Source organism: Lemur catta, chromosome 14, assembly GCF_020740605.2.
Source record: "Lemur catta isolate mLemCat1 chromosome 14, mLemCat1.pri, whole genome shotgun sequence".
In the NCBI taxonomy this organism is placed as follows: domain Eukaryota; kingdom Metazoa; phylum Chordata; class Mammalia; order Primates; family Lemuridae; genus Lemur; species Lemur catta.
Genome location: NC_059141.1, coordinates 65,483,297 through 65,503,475, shown reverse-complemented (window position 1 = coordinate 65,503,475; position 20,179 = coordinate 65,483,297). Strand labels below are relative to the sequence as shown.

At 58.2% G+C, this 20,179-nt stretch overlaps 2 protein-coding genes across 2 annotated transcripts in view; both read right to left on the bottom strand.

Annotated features, from left to right (window-relative positions):
- The window catches only part of CHAT (choline O-acetyltransferase), a 49,105-nt gene extending 37,162 nt beyond the window's left edge, over window positions 1-11,943 (bottom strand). Inside the window, exons 1-6 of the mRNA XM_045567972.1 lie at window positions 11,702-11,943; window positions 9,515-9,618; window positions 6,257-6,448; window positions 5,553-5,671; window positions 4,163-4,216; window positions 418-598 (exon numbers count right to left, since the gene is read on the bottom strand). Coding sequence (XP_045423928.1) covers window positions 418-598; window positions 4,163-4,216; window positions 5,553-5,671; window positions 6,257-6,448; window positions 9,515-9,580 — 612 coding nt within the window. The 5' untranslated portion in view covers window positions 9,581-9,618; window positions 11,702-11,943. The remainder of the gene's footprint in view (window positions 1-417; window positions 599-4,162; window positions 4,217-5,552; window positions 5,672-6,256; window positions 6,449-9,514; window positions 9,619-11,701) is intronic.
- Window positions 11,944-13,421: 1,478 nt separating this feature from the next.
- Window positions 13,422-15,842, bottom strand: SLC18A3 (solute carrier family 18 member A3). Its single transcript, XM_045567971.1, has one exon. The coding sequence runs from the start codon at window positions 15,406-15,408 to the stop codon at window positions 13,810-13,812; it is 1,599 nt and encodes a 532-aa protein (XP_045423927.1). The 5' UTR covers window positions 15,409-15,842; the 3' UTR covers window positions 13,422-13,809.
- Between the last annotated feature and the right edge of the window lie 4,337 nt (window positions 15,843-20,179).

The following is a 20,179-nucleotide window of genomic DNA, read 5'->3' as shown; positions in this document are numbered from 1 at the left end:
GTGAGTGCTGAGCCCATGGTCTGGCACATGGGAGGTCCTGTCAGTCAGTCCTCAACTCTGTCCATCTGTCAGTGTGTAGTCTCCAGAAAGGCCACAGCCTGGGGGACTGCATGGAAACAAACAGATGTGCAGGTGGAGGGCTCGAGGCCATGCTGGGTCTTGTTCACAACTCTCAGTCCATCAGGGCTGAAATGAGAGCCCAGTGAGTTTATTCTCCAACTGATGATTCTCCTCATTCTTAAAAGCCAACTGGTAGAGAGAAACGGACTGACTGGGAGTAGGAGACCCCAGTTTTGGGCTTACCATGTGACTCAGGGAAGTGGGCTGAGCACCCCTGGAGAAGCAGGAATGGATGCATGCACATGGCCACTGCATGCCCCACGCCCCTCCCCAAGCTCAAGACAAGGGGCTACTTACCTGGTTGCAGCAGGCCACGATGACATGCTCGGGCTCAGGCATGATGCTACTCTTCTGGGCCACCAGCATGTCCTGGGTGTGGCCGGGGAGCCGGTAAGAGGAGAACAGCCCGTAGTACTGCTTCATACAAAGGGGCTGCCCTGACAGTTGGCCTGTGGCACAGTCCATGGGGATGGAGTGGCTGGAGGGGTAGTGGGGAGGGAAGCAGCCATCAAGGAGGGGTAGGGGGAGACAGGGAATAGAAATTCATTCTATTATAACCTGATCAGGCAAAATGGGGCACAAAACTCAGAACTGCATCAGCATGTCAGTCACAGAGCTCAATTGTCCACTTTTAAAAGTAGTGGAGTGCCCATTTCCAGGGCACAGGAAAGAGAGACTCTTAGGGTTTTCTCAAACCTCCACTAATCCACCCTCACCCCTGTCTCAGGCACTGCATGTGTAACCCTTGCCATGTAGCCCTCTGCACCTTTGCTTATGCTGATCTTCACTTGGCAAATCTTTTCCCCCATCCCTGAATTCAATTGTTCTGTTGAGAAAACCCTTGCCCCTCATTTAAGGGTCTACTCCTTATCATCTCTTTTAGAAGCCTCCTGTGAGGTTAAGGCAGGAAGTTCTCTTTCCCCTATAATCTCAGCATGCCTTATGTCTATCCTTCCTTTCTCTCTCCCTTCCTTCCATCCATCCATCCATCTGTCCATCCACCATCCATCCATCCACCATCCATCCATCCACCATGCATCCACTCATCCATCCATCCACCATCCATCCATCCACCATGCATCCACCCATCCATCCACCATCCATCCATCCATTCACCATGCATCCACTCATTCATCTATCCACATCCTTCCATCCATCCATCCACCATGCATCCATTCATCCATCCACCATCCATCCATCCACCCATCCATCCACCATCCATCCATCCATCCATCATCCACCCATCCATCTACCATCCACCCATCCAGCCATCCATCCACCATCCATCCATCCATCCACCATCCATCCATCCATCCATCCACCATCCATCCACCATGCATTCATTCTTCTATCCATCCTTCCACCCTTTCAGCCAAAAAATATGTGCTGGGCCTCTCCTCTGTGGCAGGCACCATTCTGGGATCTGGGGATAAAATACAAGACATGTACTTCCTGCTTTAATGGGGTGCAGGTATGAGGATGTGTAGATGGGAAGTAGACCAGAAGCAGCAAAACTCATGAAACAGGAGACTTTCAGGTGGTGAGACAGAGTGACTGGTAGGGGTGGGAGGAGGTGACCAGTGGCAGTATCACTGAGACCTGGTAGATTGAGCTGGGCCCTAAGGGTGACAGACTGCCATGGAAGACAGCAGGGTGGAGTGTCTCATGGCGCAGCCAAAGTGTGGGCATCAGACTGAACTGTCATGACTGACCCATGACAGGGTGAGTGCCTGAATCCAGAAACGTTTGTAGCAATGCAAAATAATTTTATGACTGTTGAATCTAATAATAAAACACATGGTCTTGTATTTTCTGCTTTTGTACCATTTTTCTAGTAATTCATTTTTTGTTGTGTTTTTAAAAAATCAGTCCTTCCTAGAGATAGTTTGAGAATCACTAAAGGCAGAAAGGGAGCCAGTGGGATTGAAGCCCAGTGAAGGGAAGGCCAGAGAGGTGGCAGGGCAGGTCCTGCCAGGCTGCAGTGGGGTGGCAAGGGGCTGTCATTTTATTCTTGGTGCAGTGGAAACCCTTGGAAGGCTGTAGCATGCAGGAGCATGATTTGGTTAATGTTTTGTTTTTTAAATGATTATATGTGGAGAATGGACCAAGGGGGTCACAGGAAGTACAGGGAAGGAGGCTGCAGCTGAGATGGAAAGTGATGGGGCTGTTGGGGAGGAAGAAGGGAGGGGCTGGGGATGTGTTCTGGAGGGAGGTGGTCACACCGGAGCGCTGTGGGTTAGATGAGGGTGTGATGTAGAAAAGGAACCACAGGCGGCTTCTAAGTTCCCGGACTCCCGGCTGGGGTGCGCTGGTGCACTTACTGGAGGGCAACACCGGCAGGGGGCACGGTGCGGGCGGGAGTGAGTGGCAAACCTCTACTGGGCTCGTCTGCAGTGACAGGAGCCACCCCAGTGGGGATGTCTAGGGGCTGGATGATCCGAGTGTGGGGCTCAGGGGAAGGGACAAAGCTGTTTTTTTGTGTCTGTTTATGTGTCTGTCTTGCCCAATAGTCTGAGAACCTCTTCAGGGCCTGGATGAGGCCTTATTTCTCTTCATCTTCTTAGCATCAGTACTTTGCAAAGTGACTAAGTGAGTGAATGAGTGAATTTTAAGGTTCAAATGTTCCAGCCTTAAGTCATTTACAATCACTGGATGCGGGAACCTTCCTGTGGATGTGCCCAGGCATGTGTGTCTGAGTGTGCACACACACGTGAGAGTCTGGCATCAAGACTGTCAGCGATGGATGGGCACACGTCCCCAAGCCCAGCGGACAGGGCCGCTGCAGAGCTATTGTAAGGGGGGAGGCCCTTTGAAAACAGAGACTGTGCAATGAGCTGGAGGGGTGAGTTCTGGAGGAGGCAGACAAAGACACACCACGAGCAGACAGCAGCCCCAAGGTCTGGAGACCCAACACGAGAATGGGACAGTGACTGTGGCACTTAGAGAGGAGCAAGCAGAGTGTGTCCAGGAGTGTCTGGCGCAGAGAGGCACTGGAGGGTCTTCTGTGTGTCTAGCCAGGACCCAGAGCTTGCAGGCATCGTCTCATAGGACAGGCGCAGAGGCTCCATGAGATGGCTACTATTACTATTTCCCTTTGACAGATGGGGAATGACAGCTAGGCGCCATCGCCCAAGGTCAACACGCGAAGTAGTGTGAGTGCCTGAATTCAGGTATGCTGACCCCAGGGCCCAAGCCCTGAGCTGGTTTGCCCTTTGGATCTGGGAGCCCTGCCCACTCCTCTCCAGAGAGAACAGCCCTATCCCGGCGGCGGGGGTTTGGGTCTGAGCCTCTGACCCAAGGTTGGCTAAACACTGAGTTGGATCAAGTTGAACAGACAGTGAAGTTTACCTCCTATGCCCTCCTTGCTCTGCCACCTCCCAGCTGTGTGACCACAGGCAAGTTACTTAACCTCTCTGAGCTTCAGCTTCCTCGTCTGTATGAGGGACACTGCTTTGGCCCTTCTCTCCCAGCATCTGATATCCTCATAGTCTCTGCCTTGGAGACCTGGGTCCTCCAGGCCCTCTCCCTCCCCCTGCTACCCCCAGCACGCTGGGGCTTGGCTGGGAGAGGGGCTTTCCTCTGAAATCAAAGCTAGTCCCGTTAGCTGTCAGAATACCCTCGTGTTCACTGACCTTGGTGGCATTGAAGAAACAGAGGCTCGGTGTGGGGACACCATTCCCCCAAGTGGCAAAGGGGAACTCACATCACTTACTCTAAGAACTCTTCCTCCCCATCTTGCAATGTGTTCTCCAGTTTCAAACTAATGCAGACCATGTGTGTACATCTGCAGTGTGGAGGGAGGGGCATTTTGAAAAGCTCAAGGAAGGACAATGCTTACTCCAAGAAAAGGAGTAGTTAACAATTGGGTCCCCAGTGCCTGATGCTGGGGGAGTGGGTGGGGAGACACCTGCTCTGTGACAGGAGCTGGAAAAGACAAGGTCCCTGCCCAGAGGAGCTCCCTGTCCAGTGTGGGAGGGAGAGAGAGGCACAGGCCAACTGTGCCTGAGCAGGGCACTACCCTTCCCAGGCGGGGCCATCCTACCTGTCCAGCAGGGCCTTGTAGCTGAGCACACCCGAGATGAGGCTGGCTGCAAACCTGCGGAGACAGGTGAGGCCTGAGCCTCTCCTCCCAGAGCCCAGGCTCTCCCCTCCCAAACTCTCTGATCACCCACCATATGCTAGGCCCTGGTGGGGCACTAATCAGATGTGGTTCCCATGCCCCCCAGTGCTGTCAGCCGATCACGGGCCTTGGATTCAAAATGCTCCTTTGGTGGAGCAGCTCTGGGGGAGAGGAGAGGAAACTGGGGTGACCTCAGGAAGGAGGAGGAGAGGAGAGGGAGAGGGAGACCAGGAGGGCCACAGAGCAGGCCGGAGGGGCTGGATGGGGAGGGGTGGAGTTCTTCCCGGGAAAGACCAGTCCTAGAGCAGGACAGGGCTAGGACCCCTGAAGTTTTGGAAAATTCAGTATCCTGGGAAAAACCAGTAATTTGGTCCCTTTAGTGCCAATGAAAAGGAAAGCAAGAACTGGGGGGGAAAGATGCTAGAGAACCGCGCCACGGGACCGTGTCATCTTAACCATCCATGGCTGATGAGGCCTGGCTTAATTGCATTGGGAGGAAAATAGCCCCTCAGATGCAATTTTGAGGACCGTTCTCAGAAGTCATCCATCACACCTTCCTTCTGCCCAGGGGAGGCCCCGGCTGCAGCGGGAGGGGCTGACTGGCCTCCAGGCAAGCCAGGCTGGTCTTGGGGAGCCGGGGTGGGGCGGGGCCTTCCCAGCATGGCTGCGCCCTGCCTAGAGGGGAGGTGGGCACTGCCTCTTCGCCTCAGGCCACTTTGGCCCACCCCTCCCTCTGCACTGTCCCTACCCTTTGCCCCATTCGGGTCTTGAGAGCAGAGGCTCTGAGGGCCCCCGCAGGGAGACTCTTCCTTCCCCCACCCTCCCTCGTCATCAGCGGGCCCAGCGGCCCTTCCAGCGGCTCAGTGAGCTCTGAAATTGCAGCAGATGGTGCAGGCTCTGGCGGCTGGCAGGGAGGAATCGTCGCCACCCCTCTGGGGCCTCTGTTTGGAGCTGGGGCTCTGGAGGGCAGCAGAGACCCTCTCAGACAGCCCTGTGCTGTGCCTCTCAGCAACAAGTACTGACACACGCCTCCTCCCAGGGCCTCGGCCAGGTGGCAACTGGTGTGGGGACATCTGAGGCCCATGACCTCTGTTAGTGCCACCTCACCACAAATAAACATATTCTGAGGCAGACCGTGTATTTGTTACTTGGGTGCAGCCGCGCCTAGCCTCCTTCCTGACCCGATGGCCTGGAGGTCACTGTCTCGCTCAGCCAAGGCGCTAGCGTTGGCCTTTCCTTCCTGTCACTGGGGCCAGGCCCCCTCCCTTGGGCAGGTCCCCAAGCTGGGAGACCAGGAGCACCGTGGCCTCACCTTAGCTGGTCGTTGGTGTCTTGGAAGTGCTGCCGAGCAAAGACCACAGCTGGGCTGGAGTTGACAGGCAGGGCCAGGCGGTTACTGAGATACATGTCGTTCAGCCAGTACTCAGACACCTGCACCGAGGCAAGTGGAGGCACACAGTGACACCCCCTACCCCCGCCAAAGTGCCTCCAAGGGCACCTTGCCTGTGGAGGACACCAGACTCCTCCTGGCAGCCTCAAGGGAAAATCAGGACACATCGCTGGAGCACTCACTTCATTCATTCATTCCACAGATGTACACTGGGCTCCAGTTTTCTGCTCGGGCCCAGGTCTCCCCAGGCCACCACGCCCGTCCTTCACCTTTGCCCTGCACTATCTCCTTTCTTCCATCCTGGTTTCACATCCTGGCAGCCTGTTGCCCCCATCCCAGTCTCCTGTTCGTCCTTATGCGTGTCTCCTTCCTGCCCTTCACCCCTTTTGCTTCCTGACCTCGTCCCTATGCCCATCTGTCCCCCATCCCTCCTCCTGTCTGTCCCTCACCTGGCCCTGGCTGTACCCCAATCCATGCCTCCTGTCTGTTCCCATCTCTCCCCCATCCCTGTCCCCTTTTGTCCTGTCTGCCCATATTTGTCCCCGACCTGCCCCTCACTCAAATCCCTGTCTCCGGGTCTGCCTCCTCCCCTCCCCGTGGGTCCTGTCTCCCCCATCACCTCTTACCCAGTTGGCTGTCTTCTCCTGCCGCTCCAAGAGTTTTTGCTGCAGGGTCTCGCCAAGGCTGCCAGGGGCCCCAAACCGCCGCACGATGGCCTGACTCTTCTGGAATTGCTCCTCGGGTACCAGGTGTCGCATGCACCGCAGGTAGGTAGCCAGGGTCTGCTGCAGTGGGGGCACTGGCAGCTTGGGCAGTGCCTGGAAGAGAAGGTTCACAGGCAATGTCTGTCTCCCGGCGCGGCCTTGGTATCTGTCTCACTCTGGTCCGTCCCTGCTCTCTGTCCTGAGACCTGTTTCTAGGGCTCGACTCAGCAGAATCATGAATTTAGGAAGCTCCTGTTTGCTCTCCCTGCTCACTCCATGCTCTGCCCCCAGGAAGACACAAAGTGCAGAGGAAAAGATCATGATGTTGGCACCAGACAGACCTGGGTTCATACCTCAATCCTGCTGCTGACCAGCTCTGTGACCTTCGGCAAGTCACCCTCTCACTGTGTCTCAGTATATTCCCCTGTAAAATGGGGGTAATAACCCCCACCTCTCATAGGATCAAAGGGATAATGGATGTGAAAGTGTTTATAAACCATAAACGACGGGTCTAAGATAAAATAGTCCTGTTATTGATATTGTTGTCTGCTGGTCACTCTTGGTATAAGACTGGGGCTCCAGAGTCTGATTAATCTCTGGACCTGAAGGTTGGTACTCTTAGGGAGAGATCTGGAAGGGTAAAAGATGGTTTTGGGTGGAAGACACTCAGCACTGCCCTAATGACCAGAATTCTGCAAGAAGTTTCCCTGGAAGATGACTCACGTCCTGAGCTCCTCGTAAGTCCATCCTAGTTATAAAACCCAGGCAGGGAGTTTTGATACACGTGGGTGTTGGGGGCAGGAGTTGGGGGTACAGTGGAAGTCCCTCTTCTCCAAATCTCTCCAGACCTCAGCTCCTCATCCATAGGACATAAGTAACAATTCCTACCCGAGAGGGACACAGAGAGAACTGAATGGGAGAAACAACTGGCCCCAAACAGACACATAAAAAATGTTATGATGTTGCTGTCCTTATCCCTCCAGAGGAATTCCTAAGAGGAAACTCGTAATCTTTGGGGGCCCCAAAGTGTGGCTAGAGTCTGGGCAGAACCCCCACCACCACCCTACGTGAGCACTGTGCCTCCCAGTTCACCCACCGTGTTCACCCACTTAGAGGTTTCATGTGGGTCTTCAATTTTGTGACTTAGCCATGGCAGGTATTTTTGTCCCATTTATTTATTTATTTATTTATTTATTTATTTATTTATTGAGACAGAGTCTCGCTTTGTCACCCGGGCTAGAGTGCCGTGGCATCAGCCTAGCTCACAGCAACCTCAAACTCCTGGGCTTAAGCGATCCTACTGCCTCAGCCTCCCGAGTAGCTGGGACTACAGGCATGCGCCACCATGCCCGGCTAATTTTTTCTATACATATTTTTAGCTGTCCAAATCATTTCTTTCTATTTTTGGTAGAGACGGGGGTCTCACTCTTGCTCAGGCTGGTCTCGAACTCCTGACCTCGAGCAATCCACCCGCCTTGGCCTCCCAGAGTGCTAGGATTACAGGCGTGAGCCACCGCGCCTGGCCTGTCCCATTTATTGATAAGGAAACTGAGTCCCAGAGTGGAAAGACCAGTCCAAGGTCACACTGCAATCTGGTGGCAGAGCTGGGTGCTGAGTTCAGTCTTCATGATCCACTTAGCTTCCTTCCCTGGTTGTTCTCTCCCTTCCCCACGCCCTCGTTTTCAACCCCTCCTTCTCTTCTTCCCCACCAAGCCAGTGACAACAGGGAAGCAGGACTTTTAATGTTACTGCTTAAATTACACAAAGTCGGCGGGCAGTGGGCCACCTTCCTGCAGGGGCTTCTGCTCTGTGGGTGGTGAGTTTCCATGAGGCAGCCACGGGTTCACCCCCACCATGGTGGCTGTGCAGGGAAGGGGCCCCTCGAAAGCACCCCCTGCTCTGCCGCTGCTGCAGCACCCTGGGCGGAGGAGGACGACCACGTGAGTGTGCGCTGATGGATGAATGACGGCCCTCCACCTGTCTGATCCTGTCTCTAGAGTTCACTGCTCTGGCAGGCGTCAGTGCCAACTGCAGGCTGCTCCTGCCCTGGGGGATGACGGAGGACGGGTCTGGACAGCACCCAGGTGCCCTGCCCATTCTCAGCCAGCCAGGTCCGGACCCCCACCCAGGCACTCTGGTTCTTCCTTCCTATGTGTGCATGTGTGGGTGGTGGGGGGTTCTGTGAGGTGGGTGGGTGGGCAGGCACCCAGAGAAAGCCCAGCCCAGCTGGCGGTCTGACCAAGAGGGCCAGCAGGTCTGGCTGAAGGCCCTGCTAGAAACTGCCACCCTTCTTCTGGGGTCTGGCAGTGTGCTGGGGACCTAGCCTGGGGAAAAGGGGATCAGCTCAGACATCTCAGCCTCCCATGCTCTTCCCCAGGCCCTCCTGGACTTCTGGCCCTGTGTCTCACGTCAGTACAGCGTTCCAGGCAGTGCTTGTGAGCCAGGCCCTGGGATGGACTTGGAGATGATGGGGAGACGGAGCCTGCTCTCAGAGAAGCCATGGTCCAATGGGCTGGGGTGGGGGAGCATGCCGTGGGCAGAGGTAACAGTGGAGGTGTCTCAGTTTCGGAGGGCAGGACAAGGTAGTGAGCAGCCTCGTGGGGAGAAGCCAGAAAGCTGTGATCAAGGTTTCAAATGAAGGCGGGGGGAAGAGGGCAGAGAGGGTGGCAAAATGACATTTGTGGGAGAGGGCCCAATACATGCAATGACCTGAAGTCAGAAGCGTTGCTCTATTACTCGAAGGCATTGTCTCAGGCCAGTGGGGAAGATGGTGCCTAAGCCTCCAGGGCTGCACTCTTGATAGCAGTTGGAGCAGAGAGGTGGCAGGGCTTGTGGGGAATTCAGCCCCCCTAAGGCAAGCCTACTGGGCTCAAAGCTATCAGAAGGGGAACTTGGGGTGTGGACCCCTGGCCTGGTCAAGTGCTCTCTCTGGCTTTGGGACCAGTAAGTGTGGCTGCCAACATTCCCCTGGCACCCCCTAAGGCCACTCCCAGCCCCTCCAGGTCCTCCCAGGCTCCTCAGCAGGCCCAGGGCAGGGCTGCAGCCCAGGACTCATGCCAGGAGAGTACAAGGCTCGGGGCCAAGCAAATGCTGAGGGCCAGTGCCACCCAGGACTGCTCTGGAAGCAAGGGCATGTGAGCAGAGAGAGCAGGGATGAAAGGGGCTCCAAAAGTCACTCACAGACTCTTCCTCACTGCTGGGAGTCTTTGTTGCCATCTTATGAGGGCCTTTTTCCAGGATGGGCATCGTGGTGACCCCAGGTTCAGGGAAGCAGAGGTGTATACCTGAGGACCAAGAAGGGACAGGCATCAACACAGCAGCCACCTGGGCCTGCCATGATCACTTTCCCTCCCTCAGCTTGGCCCCACCCCACCCCATGAGGAGGCCAGAGTCTGACAGTGTATAGCAGCCTCTTTGCAGGCCTGGCCCCAGTCTCCACCCCCTGACCACATGTCCTCTATGGGCCCCCAAATGGGAGAGGGTAGCTCCTGAAGTGGGCCTCCAGTGGGGACCTATTCTCATGAGGCTGCTGCCACTGAAGGGCAACTGACCACCCCAGGACAGCACTGAGGGTGCAGGGCTAGGCCTGCCCTCTCCAAATCCATGAGGGCTCTCTGGCAGAGCACTTGTTTTGTTCCGGCCTGAAACCCAGTAGATATGTGCTTTGCTGATTAAAATCTCTCTTTCCCACTAGACTGTGAGCTTCTCAAGGACAAGACCCTTTCTCCCTGCCATGCTCAGTGCTTCATCTCTGGGGCCTTGCCTGGGGCCTGGCTTGGAGTAGGGTGAGTGTCAGTGAGCTGAGGAAAATGAATGCATGCCTGAGGAGATGGATGTGTGCATGAGTGACAGCGAGAGGCACCAGGGCCCTGTGCTCCAAGAGGCACTCTGGGCTGATTGGGAGGCTGGCCTGCGGTCGGGGCAGGGAGGGCCCTGGGGCCTGCTGGATGGGTTGTGATGTAGGCAGTCTCTGGTCCGCAGGCCCCCAGTGTAGGGTGCCATGGGAATGCTGAGGGGGGTAGTGCAGGGAAGCTGGCCAGCCAGGACCCCTAGGGACCACCTGCTTTGGCCTGGGCAGAAGCAATTAATTTTGAAGGTGCAGTAGACTCCAGCCAGGCCAAGGGGGCAAAGGCCATTTTATAAGGCTGTGGGGCACAACTGCTACCCTTTGAGATTCCCCTAAACCTAAACCTGCACAGGCACACACCCATGATTGCCACTAGCCCACCCTCTGTTTTCTTTCAAGAGCCTGAAGCTGATGTTTTAGCCCACTTCCCCCCCAACACCAGCCTGACCCAGAGGCAAGCACGGCCAGGTATGGAGACATGGCACAGCTGGCCCCAGGAAGAGGGATGAACCAGGCCCAAGGACGGAGGAGCCTGGGGCCGCCTTGCAGCCTGGGCAGAGAATGCAAAGTCTTTGCTGGCACAGTGCAGGGACACTCCCGACTGGGTGGTCCCCAGGTCCCCCGTGCCATAAGACCATAGAGGCTACCCTCAACTGCAAAGTAAAAGAGGCCGCATCCCTGGTGAGGGTGGTGGTGTTCTGAGGGGACAGTGAGGACAATGGCATGTTGGTAAGGGCCCTACAAATGGTGTGGGCAGTGCCTCCTCTTGCTCTTGCCCTGGGGCCCCACCACTGCAGGAAGACACTAGCAAGGCTTCAGGGACCCAGAGCCTTGGAGAGCAGGGTGGGACCAGAGAGGGATAAGTTCCCTGATGGTTCTGTGATGGTCCCTGCAGCTGCCAGCTCCTCTTCCTCCTTGGCCCTTGGGCCAGTGCCTTAAGGGTGTGTGTGTTTGTGTGTATGTCTTTCTGTCTGTTTTGTACCTCCCATCCATGCTCCTTCTGGCCTGGCTTCCAAAGGCTGCCAGAGGGGTGTCTGCCCTGTCCTGGAGGCCCAACCCCAGCCTGGTTTGGGGTCACAGGCTATCTGTACGCTGCAACCTGGCTCAGACTTGCCAGGGCAGCCACTTCTCCCCCTCTACCCCCACCTCCCCTAGGGTCTGGAGAGAGGTGGGTGCCAACCATTACTTCAGCGAAGTGGAGTGAGACTCGCAGACCCTCCCACTGCACACAAAAGCGAAGAGCTCCGCAGGTAGCAGATGCGGTCCAGGTGAAGGGAGAACATGCATGGAGTCCCAGAGCCCTGCGGGTCAAGCCTCTCCAAGCCCAGGCACCCAAGCAGCGGAATCTCGCATCCTCCCAGCTGTCCCCCGACGGCCGCTGCAGCCCAGGACTCCGCGGCTGCCGGGGCCTCTTGGCCCGGGTGCGGTCCACGGACAGAGCCTCCGACCGCCGCCCTCGGCTCCCGGGCCCCGCTCCCCGCACCGAGCTGGCCAGGCCAGCCCAACCCAGCCCGCCTCACCTGCTCTCCTGGCTCCGCTGCCTCGGCTGCCGCCGCACCGCACGCGCCAGGAGGGACTGGGGGCGGGGGTGTGAGCCGGAAGGACGGGGCGGAGGGGAGGGGCGCGTCAGCAGCGCGGGGTGGCGGTGGGGGGTTGTCGCTCGGGTCTTTGGTAGAGCCTCCGACGTCGCCAGGTCCCCACGGCCGCCCGACTGGGGCGAGTGAGCTGGCCGCGCCTCTCCTCTCCTCCCTCTTGTTCCTCCGCCCTCGCCTCTCTCCCTTTCCTCCCTCTCCCAGCCCCTCCCCCGTCTCTATTCTTCAAGGTCCTCTGTCCCTCCCTCCCCCCGCACTCCCTGCCCCGCCGCGAACCCACCTCCCGCCCCCGGAACCTGCCTGGACAGCGTCCTGGACTAGCTCGGGCACAAGCGGTAGACCCAGGCCCGAGAGGGGCCGCAGGACATTGCCCCGCCCACACCCGGTGACCCCAGACCAGCCTTCCCCAGTCCCCGTGCTCCCCCGACCCGGTTATCCCCGCCGGCTGCTAGTGCAGAACCCTGGAGCGGGGTGGGCCCGAGGAACTAACTGCCCTCCCCTCCCCTCCGTCCAGGCGGCCAGTCTCAAACCCTACTACACCATCTTTCAAAACAATAATAATAATAATAAAAAGAAATCTGTTTGTTGTTCACTGCAGACCTGCTTCCCTTTCCATTGCCACCCCATCCCTGCGGGCGCGTGGGGTGAGGGCTGTAGAGGAGAGGGAATACAGACTCTATCGGGCTCCCCTCCCGGCAGACCTGGGGGTGCTTAGGAACATGCGGCGAGAGGCAGACTCTCCTCCCAGACAAAAGCCCCCCCCCCCATGTAGACCTCCACGCAAGAATACACTCAACCCGCAAAGACAGACCCCGCCTGGACACACACATGCCCAGCCCCACGCTGAGGACAGACACGCACTCAAGGCAGTGCAGATCCCCGCAGACGCAATCTAACACACAGGCGACCCCAACCCAGCCACGGCTCCAGGCTGGGTCCCGAGGACTCTGCGGCGGTCATCAGACCGCGGATTTCAGGACTGGAAGTGTCGCGCAAACGCTAGCCTGGGGCTCTCAGGACCGGGATTCAAGATGGGAAACTTTTCTGACAGCCCTGGGCGCCTGCTTGCACTCAGGGCAGCGTGGGGATGGAGCGAGTTGGCACCAGCTCCCGCACTTGCACCCCCTCCCTTCGCGACTCAGACCCGCAGGACCCGATACAGCAGACACCTCCCTCGCCTCTCGCAGGATAGAGCACACATCACACGCGCGCGTTCCCGAGATCGGACCCTGAAAGGTGGGATCTGTTTTTCTTCCTCTGCCCGGAACAGCTCGGCTCCTACCGCTTTCTCGAAGCCTGGACGGGGCGGGACGCTGGTGGTAAGGGAAGCTCAGCCCAGGCGCAGAACTCAGCGGCCGGAGCGGGCGTGTCCTCAGAGGGCGGGGCCTGGCGTATCCAGCTGGAGCGTCCTCAGGTTCCCCAGGGCGGCACCCCCGGGCGCTGCCCTGGGCCTGGGAAGGAGGGGCTGTCCCGGGCTGAGGGGAGCGTGCGCTCCAGGATGACCGTGGGTTTGCTTCCTTAGTATCCCACAGGCTGCCCGCATGCCCGCTAGGCTCAGGCCTGGTTTGGGGCTTGAAGACCCAACTCACCCTCTCTGTCCCGGCCCTGTGCCTGGCTGCCCATCCCCCAACAGTAAAGAGACTCGGCCTCCTGGGACAGACATGGTTTATTGATTCCAGCTAGAGGCACCGCGGTGCAGCGGTCGGTTTGGCACTGGGAGGAACGGAAGGAAAGACAGACGCTTGGCTCTACACAGAGGAGCCCCGAGGGAGGGGGGCGCGCGCCTCTTCCTCTCTACAAGGAGCGCATCGCTTCGCTTGCCTCGGCGCTCCATACCCCACTGGACAAAAGGGAGAGGGACACGGAATGGGCTATGGGCGGTGGGGTGGGATTCGGGCAGGAGAAGTCAATGCTGGCGAGGGGGAGGGGGGCTGGGGTACGCGCTAGAGGAGGCGGGCCTGAGTCTGAGCTGGCAGAGCAGCAGCCACTTTGACCCAAGGGGGTGGGGCGGGCGGCCTGGAGGAGGAGCCAGGCTGCTAGCTGCGGGTATGGTAGTAGTGGTAGTCTTCCTCGCACTCGTCAGAAGGGCCAGGAGGGCTGCAAGGCTCGCGGTCCGGGTCAGGCACTGGACGCTCACGCAGGCGCATCGCATCGTACAGACCCTGCGGCGGCTCGTCCAGCAGCACGTCGCGCTCTGAGCGGGAGCGCGTCAGGAGGCCCACGTTGCGCAGCAGCAGTAGAACGGGCGCATAGAGCAGGTTGGCCAAGCCCATGCCCAGGCTGAGCTGCTCAAAGCCGAGCGAGTGCACGATGTGGCCCGCCACTATGGGCCCGAGAGCGTAGGCCACTGAATAGGAGATGTCGGCGATGGCGTAGACGCTGCCGTAGACTGAGACGTGGCGCACGTCGACTAGGAAAGCGAGCGTGGGCAGCAGCGCTGTGTCGACCAGCGCTATGCCGAAGCAGAGGCCGCAGAGCGAGACCACTAAGGGCGCGAAGGAGCGGCAGGCGGGCACAATGCATGAGCTGGCACCGATCACAGCCAGCCCCAGCGCCCCGTACAGCCACTGCAGGTGCGGGTAGCGCGCCGCCAGGCGCACTGTGAGGTAGACGCCTAGCACGTGCGGCACGAAAGCCGGCAGCCAGGCCATGCCCATCTCCCACTCCGACGCTGCCATCGTGTGCTTCATCCACGTGGCGATGGTGGGCTCCAGGAAGGCGAGGGGAATGTTGCAGGTGGTGAGCGCACCGGCTACCACGGCAATGTAGGGGTCTAGCATGAGGCGGTGGATGGGCGTGCCCACCGGCAGGTTGGCCCGAGCCCGTGCAGCGGCTGAGAAGGGCTTGGCCACCGCCAGCAGCAACAGCGCGTCGCAGAGCGACACCGCGGCGAGCACCAGGAAGGGCACGCGCTTGCCGGCGAACTCATAGAGGATGCCCCCAAAGGGCGGCGCCACCAGGCTTCCGAAGCTGATGAAGGCCAGCGCCACACCCAGCGCTCGACTGCGCTCTGGCTCCTCCGGATACTTGTCGGCAATCATGGCTATGCCGGACGTGTCGGCGAAGGCCGAGCCCAGGCCCTGCAGGCTGCGCGCAGCGAACAGCGTGGCGTAGTCCTCCGCGAAGGCGAACATGACAGTGGAGGCGAACATGACGCCCAGGCCAATGAGCAGCGGCACATCATAGCTCATGCGGTCGATGAAGGGCCCGCTCAGGGGGTTCACCAGCAGCTGCAGGATGGCCTTGGAAGCAAACAGCACCCCGATCTTCACGTCTTCGCTCTCCGTGGGGTATCGGGGCCGCAGGCCGGATCCGGCAGGCCACGCAGCCGTCGGGGGCGCCGAGCTGTTGGCCGTGTAGGCGCTGGCATTAGCTGGAGTGGGCAGCGGCAAGGTGGGCTCCCACACCTCGGGGGTCGAGCTGGGGCTATTGCTGCCCCCGCGCATGTGGGCGATGTAGTCGGGCACGATGGGCACGATGACCATGTACAGCATATTGTCCAGTAACAGTGCCACGCACACGATGACCAGCACCAGGCGCCGCTGCCGCCGGGGCTCCTGCAACGCCGCGCCCACTGCCTCCGACAGCTTTGTGGCCGCTGCCCGGGCCTGGCCCGCCGGTGCCGCGGGTTCCATGCCCTCTCCCCGCTGCTCTTCCGAGGACGCCTCCACCAGGGTTGGGCGCGGGCGTCCCGCAGTGCAGAGACGAGGGCACTGGACTTTGGGGGCGCGGTCCTCGCCGAGCAGCGGCTCCTGTGCCTCAGGTGGCCGCGGGGCTCATGGCCCCGTGCCCCGGGAAAGGCAAGGAATCCGTCTGGAAAAGAGCCGCAGCTGCTCTTAGCCGATCTGGGGACCCGCCTCCGCTGAGCTCAGGGGCGGCCGGGAAGGCGGGCGCTCCGAGGGGCTGGGGCCGGAGACTGGGCGCACTGCCCCCGGGGCGCGCCCGGAGCAGCCCCCGCCGCGCTGAGACGCAGCCCGCGCTGGCCGAGGGGCATGCTGCTGCCGCCTGCCCGCCCGCCCGCCCGCTCGCCCCGCCGCTGCGCTCCCCTCCCCTCGCGTCGGCTCTTGCCTCCTCCGCCTCTTCTTTTTTCCCTTCCACTCGGGGCTGTGACGCGGCGAGTCCCAGCCCCCGAGTGGTGCCCGGGCCGCTTGCGTCGCTCATGCTAATGCGACGTCGGCGGGGCGGGGGCCGGGGGCGGGGCGTGGCCGGGCAGGGGTCCGCTCCCCAGATGCGCCAGGGCTGGAAGCCCCAGGAAGGGGTCTTGCTGCAGAAGAGTCCTGAAGGAGCCCCTGGGGATGGGTGCGCAGCGCGAGGAGCCGGTCCTCCGTCTGCCCCCACCTCCGGGTCTAGCTCAGCGCCGGCTCTTCTCCCCCGGAGAGAGGGGAGCGGCAGCAGGTTCCCTGCGGCCCCTCGGGAGAGGGGGGAGCCGGGGGCTTGAGATCTCCGCCTCAGCCAGGATCTCCGCGCACAGCGGGCAGGGAGCCCCCGAGGTGAGCCGCGCCCGAGTCCATCTGTTCTCGCAGCTGGATAGTGGAGCCGCGATCCGAGGGGCTCTGGGCACTGACCCCCAACCCTTTCTCTGGCCCCGCCCTCTGGCCCCTCCCCCACCCGGGAAGGGAGGGGGAGGCTCAGAGACTGTTGGGCCTGGTTCCGACCCGGGCTCCTGGGCAGAATGTTACGGCAGCGAATTTGCACGATGAGCATATGGGGATTGAAGGGACAAGTTGCTTCGTCCCCCACCCGGGGCCTGGAATATCAGCCCAGCCCCTTCCACCCTCCCGCACTGCCTCCCCACACTCCCCATGCCTGGACTCCCCCTTTCCGCTTTAACTGTCTTGGTCCCCCAGCTCCGCCTCTTCTTTCTTCCCTCCTTCTCACTCCCTCCCCACTCTAACTCCTCCCAGGCCCTCTTCCTACTAGACCAAGCCCTCTCTCGGCTCCTGCGAGCTTCGCCCAGTGTTCTACTCCCCCCTCCTCATCTCCAGAGCTGCCTCCAAGCCCTGGGTGGGCTCGGGAGTAATGTGGCTGGGTCTTCTCTTGGAGCTGTAAGAAACCCCTCGTGGATGCAGCGCCCACTCCCTGGACAGGGCCCAGCCGCTCTGCTGCCATCGGAGGCTCAGGGGGGGCTCACCTTCCGAGAGGGCGCACCGGCTAAGGCGCGCGGCTCTCAGCTGACGGGCTGGGCTGCCCAGGCTGCACGCTGGGCCTGACGGGTCCCCAGAAGAGCATTGACCCTGGATGGCACATCGGGGCCCCTTTTCCAGTCTGCGGGCTGGCAGGGGAGAGGCTCCAAGGCAGCTGAGGGTGGGAGAGACTTACGTTATTGAGGTTACAGTTTGTCTCTCTGTGAGAGGAGCCTTCCCATCCTAGCCTCAAAAGCAAAGCAGCATTAGACCCAGCTGCTGATCTCATCGTGCCCCCACCCCACAAAGGCCGGCGATGCGGCGCAAAGAACCTGGGCTTTGAAGGCAGGCAACTAGGATGACCCCCAGCCCCGCCACTTACTAGGGAGGGTGCCTGGGGGAACTGCTTCACCTCTCTTTCCCGCAGTTACTTTATCTGTAAAATGGAATAATAACAGTACCCACTGCTTAGAGTGCTGACACATAGTAAGAACAATGTATAATAAGTACTTGCTGTGTTGTTATCACCTGTAAAATGTGCTGTTTTATCCTCAATTCACAGTTGTGGGTCTTGTGAAGAACAGATAAAAGGCACAGGAGGCACGTGGCTACCTGGCTGGTTCATCTGGTTAGGTGGGCATTGTGATCCTGGGCTCCCTGTGGTTGGGGGGGGCATTGGAAAGTTGGCTTCTGTCCCCAGAAGAGAGGCTGTGGGATGAGATGATGGAGACCAAGGTGTGAGGGTGAGAGGCAGCAGCCTTGCCACCTTCGCTCCATCCCTCCACCCACGGTGGCACCCAGGAAAGGAGGAGAAACTCATCCACTACGCACCTGCTCTGCAGCGGCCAAGCTGCCCTCTCCCTAGGGTGGGAAAGAGCCCAGTGTGGGGACAGGACTTTGGGTGAGTCACAGCCCCTCTCTGAGCCCCAGCCTTGGTGTCTGTCCAGTAAGGGTTTAGGCAAGAGCCCACTCACTGCCCCCCTCAGCAGAAGCTTGTGCTGCAGAAGGGCTCTTTTGGGATGGAAAAATTATTTTAAATTTTATTTGATGACCTTTAGTCAATACACAGATACTCTCCAGCTCATCCCAGTCTTCCCTTAGCTGGCTTCACACACTTATGTCACTTACCTGGCCCTCCAGTCATTGGAATTTGAGACCTCTGGGCTCTTCTGACTCTACCATTATGAGGCTTTTAAAGTGTCAGTCTTCCAGCTTGCAGAGCAATTATTATTTATGCGCATGGTGTTTTCCCTGTCTGACTTTTTTAAAAGGGGGGGGGGAGGATTTGAGGCAGAAGTTTTCTGTCTAGTGGCTGAAGAACAGTGGAATCTTCGAGAAGAGAAACTTTCCCAGGGACTTCAAGGTGCAGACCCCTTCTCCTAGCCTCTGGCAGACAAAATTCATGACTTCATGAGTTTGAAGCCAAGTTATCTGGGGGCTCATACCTAACTCTGCAGTCCTCCGTTCCTGTATTGCAGGAAGCAGACTCATTTATTAAGTACTTGCTTTGTGCCAGTGGCGCTGTGTGTGCTGTTTTAGTTCATTCTCCCACAATCGTGGTGCAGTGTGGGTGCTATTCGCCTGGCCTTACTGGGCGTGGAGATCCCAGCTGCAGAGCTTGGATTTAAATCCAGGCTTTGGCACCTGTCTTGTGATCCTTTTGCTGCCTTCCTATTCCCTGGGCCACATTGTGCTCCTGCTGCTCGGTCTCCAAGGTGGTCACGCCTTGGCAGTGTAGGAGAGAGGGGCAGATCAAGACCCGTGGGAGAAGGAAGGTCCTGGGCTGGCTCCCTAAGGAGGTCCCAGAGACAATAAACTCCTTCACTCTCCAACTTCCAGATCAGAAGGCGACCCCCATCCATCATCAGACCCAAGGACTGAGTGCAGGGATTGCAGGGAGGTGACAGACCCCTTCAGCAGAAAGCTATGTAGGTCCTGAGTCACTGCAAGACCTGGCCACAGCCTCCATTCCTGTCCTGGTCTGCAGGGAGCTGTCCAGGGTGCTGGCCCTGGCTCTGCTACTTGCCAACCAGCCTCCCACAAGAATCTCGTCTCCTTTCTTCCTTCGCCTGCTGCTTCCTCTTTATTTGAACTCTTGGTAAGTTCCTTTTCCAAGACTGCTCTATCTGAGCATAACTTCCAGGCAAAGAGAACTTCTCATCCAATCCCATAAGAAAAAAATGGAAACATTCTTCTTTTTCTCAACCAGATATAGCAACTGTTGCTGTAGGGTTCATAGCTGGTACTCAATGTAAGTTGAGTGAACAAAGGAAGGAATTTATTTATTAGACATATGGAAGTACTTATAATGTGCCAGGCACTGTTCTAAGCATTTTACAAATATTAGCTCATTTAATACTCTCACCATCATTTATATTACCTTTTTATAGGTGAGGACACCAAGTAAAGTAATTTATTCATAGTCATAGAGCTCATGAGTGGTGGAGACAGGATTCAAATGCAGGTGATCTAGCTCCAGCACCCAGCTCTCACCCACCATGTTGCCCTGCTGTGGGACGGCTGAGGACCTTGAGATGACTTACTTGAAAGCATCTAGCTAAGTGCTTGACACTTAGTAGGAGCTTAATTATTAGTTTGTATGGATAGAGACAGCTTGGCGACTTCTGGCTGAAAACCTTTCTTCTCATTTTATTCACTGGCTACAACTGTGCCTGTAGTTTGATAGAATAAAGTTTGCTCCGTGCTGGACCAGTGCCATAGGGGAGCTTCTGGGGGACTGGGAAGTGCTGGTGTATGGGAGTTTGGGGAAGGGGTAGAAGGATAGCTATCCTGTGGTGCCTGGGCAAGATCTAGGGTATATGTGGGGGTCTTGGGTGGGTTGGGGGGGTGCTGCTACAAGGGAGGTACCATCCTAGTCTGCCCTCATTTCTGAGAAGGTCATGGGGCCTCATCAATTCCAGGGCTTCACTGAAACATCTGGTCCCAGAGAAGGGAAATGACCGTGTTTCTGCAGAAACGCAGGTTGGTGTTGGTGGCGGCAGCACGTGGGCAGGATGCCTGCTCTTGATTTATTATTTCTTTGTCTCCCTGGAAGCACTTAAGTGCAGGCTTGGTTCCAATGAATCCTTGTTGGATTCCAGCACTGGAGGTGGAATGCAGTTTGCTCAGGCCTCTATATGCCCTTCCCTGTGTACTTCCTTGGGAGGGCCTCAGGGCCTCAGCATCACTTAATTAATTTAGGCTTCCCCAGTCACATCTTCTCAGATTCAAAGGAACAGAGTGGCCCCTTGTCAGCCTTTCCCAGAAACCTGTGAGTCTGGTG

Excerpts from the sequence above, each read along its gene's own strand:
- SLC18A3 (XM_045567971.1), bottom strand. The coding sequence starts at position 15,408 with ATGGAACCCGCGGCACCGGCGGGCCAGGCCCGGGCAGCGGCCACAAAG.